Source organism: Osmia lignaria, chromosome 1 (genome assembly GCF_051020975.1).
Source record: "Osmia lignaria lignaria isolate PbOS001 chromosome 1, iyOsmLign1, whole genome shotgun sequence".
In the NCBI taxonomy this organism is placed as follows: Eukaryota; Metazoa; Arthropoda; class Insecta; order Hymenoptera; family Megachilidae; genus Osmia; species Osmia lignaria.
In genome coordinates, this window is record NC_135032.1 from 12,710,171 (window position 1) to 12,719,026 (window position 8,856).

General features: G+C 34.4%; 4 protein-coding genes across 6 annotated transcripts; 2 read left to right on the forward strand and 2 right to left on the reverse strand.

The window, feature by feature from the left end:
- Positions 1 to 538: 538 nt before the first annotated feature.
- Positions 539 to 3,634, forward strand: LOC117606290 (mitochondrial potassium channel ATP-binding subunit). The gene is made up of 10 exons (XM_034328602.2): positions 539 to 868; positions 949 to 1,273; positions 1,333 to 1,497; positions 1,608 to 2,021; positions 2,085 to 2,396; positions 2,482 to 2,705; positions 2,797 to 2,971; positions 3,033 to 3,211; positions 3,275 to 3,422; positions 3,492 to 3,634. Exons 1-10 carry the CDS (start codon positions 807 to 809, stop codon positions 3,570 to 3,572), a joined length of 2,085 nt encoding a protein of 694 aa, XP_034184493.2. The 5' UTR covers positions 539 to 806; the 3' UTR covers positions 3,573 to 3,634.
- Positions 3,635 to 3,790: 156 nt separating this feature from the next.
- On the reverse strand, positions 3,791 to 5,727 carry LOC117606292 (uncharacterized). Of its 2 annotated transcripts, XM_076693432.1 has the most exons (4): positions 5,587 to 5,727; positions 4,595 to 5,441; positions 4,046 to 4,498; positions 3,791 to 3,978 (listed from the first exon to the last, which is right to left on the reverse strand). In XM_076693432.1, the coding sequence occupies exons 1-4, from the start codon at positions 5,659 to 5,661 to the stop codon at positions 3,791 to 3,793; spliced, it is 1,563 nt and encodes a 520-aa protein (XP_076549547.1). In that variant the 5' UTR covers positions 5,662 to 5,727. The 2 variants fall into 2 exon arrangements, with proteins under 2 accessions (XP_076549547.1, XP_034184498.2); XM_034328607.2 differs by having other exon boundaries at positions 4,046 to 5,441.
- Positions 5,728 to 6,343: 616 nt separating this feature from the next.
- On the reverse strand, positions 6,344 to 7,334 carry bisc (TM2 domain-containing protein 1 biscotti). The gene is made up of 3 exons (XM_034328613.2): positions 6,999 to 7,334; positions 6,696 to 6,777; positions 6,344 to 6,620 (listed from the first exon to the last, which is right to left on the reverse strand). The coding sequence occupies exons 1-3, from the start codon at positions 7,195 to 7,197 to the stop codon at positions 6,344 to 6,346; spliced, it is 558 nt and encodes a 185-aa protein (XP_034184504.1). The 5' UTR covers positions 7,198 to 7,334.
- A 435-nt stretch (positions 7,335 to 7,769) lies between these two features.
- Positions 7,770 to 8,853, forward strand: LOC117606294 (uncharacterized). Of its 2 annotated transcripts, none has more exons than XM_034328610.2 (3): positions 7,770 to 8,062; positions 8,146 to 8,369; positions 8,474 to 8,853. In XM_034328610.2, exons 1-3 carry the CDS (start codon positions 7,794 to 7,796, stop codon positions 8,851 to 8,853), a joined length of 873 nt encoding a protein of 290 aa, XP_034184501.1. In that variant the 5' UTR covers positions 7,770 to 7,793. The 2 variants fall into 2 exon arrangements, with proteins under 2 accessions (XP_034184501.1, XP_034184502.1); XM_034328611.2 differs by having other exon boundaries at positions 7,776 to 8,062; positions 8,146 to 8,357.
- Positions 8,854 to 8,856: the final 3 nt, after the last annotated feature.

The following is an 8,856-nucleotide window of genomic DNA, read 5'->3' on the forward strand; positions in this document are numbered from 1 at the left end:
CTTGAATACACGAGGGAGGGTAGTATTAAGTGCTTGCTCGAGTGCTCTGCGAGTCTGGCAATGACACGAGACTTTGATGCCGCTTATAGTCATCGTTTTATCATTATTTAGGATGTTTATGATGTTAACTTATATTGAAGACAATATGTACTTATATCTTATTGATAATAAAGTATTTAACTTACTTCTAAATGAAGTGATGATTAAAATTATTGCGCTTCCCGAACCACAAAACTACTACAACCACCTAGCACTCTATCCCGGAACTAACAAAATGAAATTTTAATTTTAATTCCTGCCACTAAAAGCGCTGTGATTTAATATAATCTACGTTGATAAGGCAGGTTCCAACACGAGTGGCGGCATCACTTCCGCATGCTTCCGCACGCTTCCGCACGAATGCTTACGCGGGAGAATTTGAATTGATATTTATGCTGCTATTAGTTTGGTCTTGAGAATTTCTGCTTCCCTTGTAACGCCATCTTCCCTAGCGAACCTTACTCGATACTCATAGACTTATATAGTCTGTGATTCAGCAATAAAATTAAAAATTTCAATTTACATATAGCGCAATATCTGTGACAAAAATATGAGTTAACCTAATGTTGTTCAATGTCATTTTTTAGGTCACAGACATAGACGGTAGACAACATGAATGTTCCTAATAATTAATGAAAAACTAAGAAAGCAATATGTAAAAATGGTTTAGATGTATTTGATGTTTTATACGTAATTTCATTGAGATAATAATTGAAATATCATAGGTTTTCAAAAGTGAACTGCAGATAAAATACTATTTTATAAAAATGTCTATTATATTACGAACAGTGTTATTTAAACCTCACATTAATTATTCAAGAAACCCAAGGTACCTTTAATAATACATGATTCAAGATGTATTGTAATATTCATATTACATATAATCAAATAATGCAATTTTTGTTGTAGGAATTCACTATTAGTGTTTGTGTCAAAACACAGAAGTAAACCATTCAACATAACTAAAAGAAAATTGAATGACAATGTTCAAAAATCTACCATAAGTAATACTTCTACCTCAAGAATCTTGCCATCTATTTTAAAATTTGGTTTCAGTAGCTTAGGAGGAATAGCAACTGCATACTTGCTAAAGTCCCAAAATTCTATTGTACAAAGTAAATCACTTAAACTTTCAAAAGATGTTAAACATGATGACAAAGAATTAAGTTTTAAATGGAAAAAATTTTTAACATATCTATATCCATATTTTTGGCAATTATTGGTAGCATTATCAGTAAGTATATATGAATGATATTCATGTAAAGGTACTCTTCTAATATGGCTTCATTTTAGAGTGCCCTGATTGTTGCTATTTTAAACATTTGGATCCCACAAGGTGTGGGTAATGTTATAAATGTGTTAACACAAGTTTATCAAAGTAAAGGAGATGATGTCAGAAATATGCTCAGCCAGCTTACAGAGCCTGCATTTGCAATGGCTCGTTTGTATATTGCTCAAGTATGTAGTTAAAGATTTTATCAAGTTGTGGAAATCTTCTATTTCAAAGAATTTAAATGAAAAAGAAATTGTCAAACTTGAAATTGAATTTCAGCAAACTTTGTTCCTAGGCATTTTTTACATTTGTGTACATCTATACACTTTCTCACGTGGGTGAAAGGATAGCGATGAATTTACGACACGATTTGTTCAAATCAATAATAATGCAAGATATCACGTTTTTCGATAAAAATCGTAGTGGTGAAATAGTAAGTCGACTAACCACTGATATACAAGATTTTAAAAGCACTTTTAAAATTTGTATATCACAAGGTTTGAGAAGTTTTACACAAATCATTGGATGTGTAGTATCTGTAATAATGATTTCACCACAACTGACCACTGCTATGGTACTGTCTATGTCCTCTATAATTCTTGTTGGTTCAGTGCTTGGGAAAAGTTTACGAAAATTATCAATAGAAGCACAGAATCAAGTTGCTAAATCTACAGCTGTTTGCGAGGAAGCTATACAAAATATTAGAACGGTAAATACATAAAAAAAATTTGAATTTTCATGTTAACTACACTATTCAACTTTTTAAAAATAGGTAAAAGCATTTGCAGCAGAGGAGAAAGAAATAGAAATGTTTTCTGAAGAAGTTAAAAAAAGTTGTCAATTATATGAAAAATTAGGTTTTGGAATTGGTATGTTCCAAGCAGGAACAAATTTGTTCCTAAATGGGATTTTACTTTGTACATTATATTTTGGCGGACATTTATTGTCTACTGGACAATTATCTGCAGGAGACTTAATGGCATTTTTAATGGCTACACAAACGATACAAAGATCTCTATCTCAATTATCTCAGTTATTTGGAACATATGTTAGAGGTATTAGCGCTGGCGCTAGAATATTTGAGGTACACCTATAATTCCACACTTTCTATCATTTCGTAACCATTTCTCATTGTTAGATATTTAACGCTATTTAATTGCTTGCTACAGTACCTGGACCTACCGCCATCACCAATGATGGTTAGCGGTGAAATAATCACAGATCAGTCTCTTGCAGGAAATATAACTTTTAAAGATGTGAAATTTAGGTATCCTACTAGACCAGACCATGTTATATTAAAGCATTTTAACTTACACATTCCTGCCGGAAAGACGGTAGCTATTGTTGGCTCCAGCGGTAATGGGAAGTCGACGATAGCCACGTTGCTAGAAAGGTGATATAATTAATCAATTAATTAATTATTGAATAAAGTAAATCCATTTCGCATTACATACCTTGTTAACACTCGTCATAAAATACTTTAGATTTTATGATGTTAACGAGGGAGCAATTATGATTGACGGTAAAGACTTAAGGTCGCTCAATGCTCAGTACCTCAGAGGTAACGTTTTAGGATATATAGATCAAGAACCTATTTTATTTGCTACCAGTATTATGGAAAATATACGATATGGAAAGCCTGATGCTACAAATGAAAATGTAAGTATCATTGTTTTAGTATCATAGTATATTTTATGGTACTTACCGCTAATATGATTAGGTTGTTGAAGCTGCCAAAGAAGCAAATGCTCATGAATTTATCATGAAGTTCCCGAACGAGTATGATACACAAGTTGGTGAAAGAGGAACACAATTATCTGGAGGTCAAAAGCAGCGTATCGCTATTGCACGAGCTTTGCTCAAAAGGCCGTCCATTCTAATTTTGGATGAAGCTACAAGGTAAAAATTATACAGGATTATTATAGTCCCAGTAAATAACTCATATTATTTATTCGGTTTTAGTGCATTAGATTACGAGAGTGAAAGAATCGTCCAAAAGGCACTAGAAAATGTTGTACGTGGTAGAACAGTTTTAGTAATTGCTCATAGGTTGAGTACAATTAAAAATGCTGATATGATCGTTGTTCTACAACGTGGAGCGATCGCAGAAGTGTGTATCAAAAACCCTAAGTGCCATTTAATTTATAATTAAATATTAACTACCATAATTTGTTTTCAGATGGGTACCCACGCAGATCTAATAAAAAAGAAGGGACTATATTATACTTTAGTAAACGAACAAGATAGAGAAAACAAATGATGTTAGTGAAATTCTAGACTATAATACAATTATTGAAATAACTATTTATTTATGTAGGGAATGTTAGGTGGACTACCTCAGGGTTTAATATGTACACACTTATAAATATACGCGTATCTTATTAAGTGTACATAATTTATTTCTTACAGCTATCGTATTTAATAAGTTACTGTACAAATATTGAAATGAATATTATACTTATGTTTTCTAAATAATTTTCAGCTTTGAACTCTACTTAATATGTCTATCAAGTGTCGGTCAATCGTATCAATGATACTTAATACTGCTGACATAATTGGTAATATAACGTTCGCTGATATTCTTCCTCTGGAATGTATCACTCTCAGCATGGTCATAAATTCTTTTTCTCTTATATCATTTTCTTTCGACGTAGTGTTCTGCTTATCTGCAATCAAAGAATGCAACCGGTTATTATGTGATTCTGAACTGAAGAGGTTCGTTTTTTTACTTACTGTTTTCAGAATTCGATACTATCGTAGATGGACTTGAGACGTTGTTTGTGTTAAAATTAGCTGACGGTTCTTGAACATTATTAGCCGTTAATATTGTAGTGGTCGGTAAAAATGTAGGTTCTGTATTTGCATCGTTAAAACCTAATGTTGATAATACATTACTGTTTTCATTTTCGTTTAAAGACACTTTTGTAATTGCAGCTGAATCAGTAAATTCCATTTCTGTAGTTTGAATTTCGGTGCTACCAGTTGATAAATCAGCCGGTGCCATTGTTGAAGCAGCGGTAACTTCTGTAGCCTCAACAGTGGATTCTTCGACAACTTTTACTACCATACCGATTTCTGTATTAGAAGTTATTAAGTCAACTATTGAAGTTTCTGTAACAGCTTCAATAGTTGATCCTTCAACAGATTTTTCTGTTTCAGGTGAACTGTCTATAATAGTAGTAGTTTCTGTAAAGAGATTAATTTCCTCGTTAGGTACAAGTTCCTGCTCGTTTGTTGCTGAATACGCAGTAGAAGTTTCGGTATCTAAAGAATGCAACGTACTCGAAGCACGTTCTGTCGAAGCAGTTAAATCAACATGAACAGTTACTTCTGTAAATTCAGTGGACGTGAAATCATTAAAGGAAAAAGTGGACGTAGGTTCGTCATTATCATATGTCGTTACAGAAACGGTATTTGTTATAGCAGAATCCTCTAAGTTTTCCGTAGTGGGTATTTCGTAAGTAGTTGTCTTATCAGTATCATCCAAATCAGTAATATGAGTCAATGATTCGGTACTCGTAGATTTTTCAATATTTCGCTTTTCTTTCGTAATCATAGGAGTACAAAATGATACGGCTGAGTTTTCCTTTTTACAGCTGGATGAGAAGCTGCACATTTTTGTTTCCACGTTGTATGCCATATCTTTTGGACAACTGAAGATACTGTGGAACATCCTGTGCCCATTTGTTTCACAAGTGTAGAACAAGGTGCAATCATCTGGTACCGGAAACGAACCAGGCTTCTTGCATTCAGGAAGTTGAATGGATTCAAATGTTTCTAAATTTGGTTGAACGGTGGAGGAGATTAATCTATTCGGATCGATGTTGACGCATTTTTGTAGACGACTCTCAAAATGTTGCCCTTGGAGGCATTGGGCCAAAATTGTTTTATTATCTTTGCAAATGTAATAGTACCCGGGGTTGGTACAGTGAGGCTGCAAAGTGTTAATGCCACACGAATTTGTACTATTTATGTAGAGTACTCTACCACCACCTGTTATGCCTAAACAACGTCCCTCGTCTTCATCAAAGTATTGGTTGAGACTGCACGTTGGAGGATCGGGTTTCAATGCTCTAGCGTACCTATGGGCTCTTCTGTGTGCGATATTTTTGTTTGGAGCATCAATATCCTGTAGATAAGGAGGAATACATTTGTAAAGAGTTATCTTTAGAACTTTTAAAATAATCAGAGTCCAGCCAATGTTAGTAGCTTTTAGAATATTGATTATTTTAAACTATATACAGTATCATTTTAAAAATATGTGAAAAACTTACGACCAGTTTTTTCAGTGGCTGACCAATGGCGAGTAAAGTTAACTGAAACAGTAGAAGCAAAATGAAACTCTTCATATTTGATGCTTACATCAATTAATTAGTAAGAACCGAAGAGATTTCTTTCTTTCACTATCCAGATTGATGGGCACACGCGTTATTTCGTTTTCAAAAGTCTTATGATTCTCGCGGCAGCGCGTACCGACACTTTTATATCAAAGTCGTGCTCGATAATTATTGTGCGTGATAAGACTATTCGATTAACGTCACTTTTGGCGATGAGCAATTGTGTGCAAGTCCAATAACTTCATTCTCGCAAAAAATGATTTGAACGAAATTTAAATATTGATCATTTATTTACGATGGTAAAATGCATCAATGAGCACGTTTCATAATTCTGTAAACAAAAATACATGTCTAAAGTTATTCATAATAGCGAGGATAGAAGATTATTATGTGATTCCTCGGGAAATGTGGCAAGGAGGAAGGCTAAATATTTAGAAATAAAAACAAATATTTATTACACGGCTATACTGGCAATAGATAATAAGTCAGTAACAAATCTTTATATACAGTGTTTCGTTGAAGTACATATCTACAAGATGATCTTTGTTTGCTCATTAAAATACCAGTAATTCATCTCCCGGTACACTGAAATAGGACTCGATTCTAGGATTGCATATCGTTGCTCGTAATCAAAGCAGTGGCTGTACAATTTTTTTAGATTAACCGTTGTTCATTTTTCACCCTGATAATTCTTTCAGCAATCATATTGTGGCACTCGGAACGTGAAATTATTACTGGTTACGATATGAATCCCTGCACCGTAATATGGCATTACGTAATGAGAACCATCCGCGGGTCCTACGATCTGTGTTGCTATAAGTATTACATCAGCAAATTGGCCAAGAAAAAGAAACCCTAAAGTACTCAGCTTGAGAAAACCCAATGCTGGATACCCTAGGTAAAATCTATCTGCCCCAAACATGCCAAGAAATATTGAGAGTAACAGTGATGTTTCGAAAGAATATCCATTTCTGCAATATAAAAACACATTTCATTTATTATATTGTTTCAGTTAAATAACTATTCTTACAATTATCACTACTTACGTCCATTTACAAGGAATATCCTTCTTGAATGTATTATTTTTTGTTTCTGTACAAATGAGGCCATCCGCAGCCAGACATAACACTGTTAAGAAGGTTAAAAAGGGTAATGAACAAAGTCCAAGCTTTATATTTGTAAGATCACAAACAGTCAGCAACAATGGACAGATAACACACAAATGAATTTTATAATAATCAATCAGCGCGTAACAGAAATATTAAGAGGAATATTTATTGCATACAGGTTATGTTCAACTGTTGTTCATTTTCAATATACTAATAAAAAGAAATGAGAACATCATATACCTTTGGCTTTATTTTCCTTAGTACAACCTTTTGGTTGTTGTGTTTTTGGATCTATGAAATCATAATCGGGATGAGGGCAGATGTATTGTCCCATTCGTAGGTTACTGCAGTCAATCTCATACGTGTCCACACCATTACTCAGCGGTATTAAAATAACAAGCAAGAAAAGTCCGCTAAGGAATTGCATCAGATGAAACATACCGTTTCATTTTATAACAATTACTGCGAGTACCACACTGTCACTCGATCCACACCATCTCGTAGTTTCTCGACTTCCTATGCATGTTTGTTGTATTTTGAACGAACGGCCATTACGATCATTTATCATTTTCCACTAGCGCCAACTACTAAGAATCTTTGCGAACTACATACATTCGCACTTACCTAAGATAGAGAACTTTCATAGTTTTCTGCTTTCCGGTGATCAATTTCCGTATTTCAATTATTAAATAATAAAGAATAGCATCTTAGCTTTCTTCTAGTATAAGTTTTATGAACCTCCTGCCAGTAATTGATTATTAGCAATTTTTAGACTGATCGTTCCTGTAGGTTCGATCCGTCGACCTTACGATTATTTATAATTAATTAATTACTGGCTGGATCCTTACAAAACCTGTATGCAAAAGTTGCTACGAGTATGTAGATTAAGAATCAATTATGAAAATACATAAATTGTTTCTAGAAAATGTGTTATTAATGATCCTTCCCTATTCAGTTCCCTGTTAAGTTGCGTTAGTTTTGGAGTAATAAACAATGGAAGACCGCGACGACAGTCTATCATTTTTCTTCGCTAAAATGGCTTCTTCGTCAATGAAAAGCACTCGGAAAACCTACAGCTTTGAGGAACGGGAAATTTTGATAACCTTGATAAATAAATACGAGGATATCGAGGATAAAAGATCCGATCCAATATCGATGTACAAAAGAAAATCAGCATGGTCTCAGCTCGCTAATGAATACAATTCCATGGTAGGACCCCAAGGGATGCGTTCCGCGGTACAATTAAGACGATGTTGGGAAAATATGAAGGCCTGCAAACGAAATCGGGAGGAAAAGAAATTACGGTAAACAGAATTTTATCGTGTACACGATAAACATCCTAATTACAAAACAAAACATGGTTATAAAAAATATTTTGTTTTTCCAGTATGTCAAAAAGTTTTTATCAATTGTCCAAAGATCACGTGCGATTGAAAAGCTGGGAGAGTAGGAATTCTCTACCGGAAATTTCAAGACCTACCGGAAGTGTGGGGTTACCGCCAAACGTGGTGTTCGAACCAAAGGAGTCGGAACCATTCACGTTGCAAAGTGTTTGCACTACGAAGCCTTTGAAATCAAATTTGAAGGAGGAACATAATTGTAAAGATACAGGTTACACATCCATATCTTCACCTTCTTGTTTTTTTTTTTTTTTTTTTTTTTTCATTTTAATTAATTATCCTCAAAAATATCATTGAATCATTTTATTGTTTCAGATTCTAGCGCAGATAAGACCGATTCGAACTTATTGTCGCACGGTCCAATGGCGGAGTGTTTCGAAAAATTATCCAACGATACTTCAGTTGCTAAGAATTTGGACAAGGAAGAATCACCGAGAAAGACCCGTCTGATATTCAAGTCGAACGCGACGCAAACGTTAATCTCTCCATCGTCTCGCAGAACAAAAAGGTCTCATCATAAAGAAGAAGAATTGCACGTATTAGCTTTGTCGGAAGCGCAGATGAAGGTCGACATCGCTGCCATGTTAAAAGAGGAGGCCAGGATTAAATTGGAAGAGGCTCACTATCGTAAAGAGGAGGCTAGACTGAGAATGCTCCTTTTTACCTACAAATTAGATAGGATAAAGGAGGATTGATAC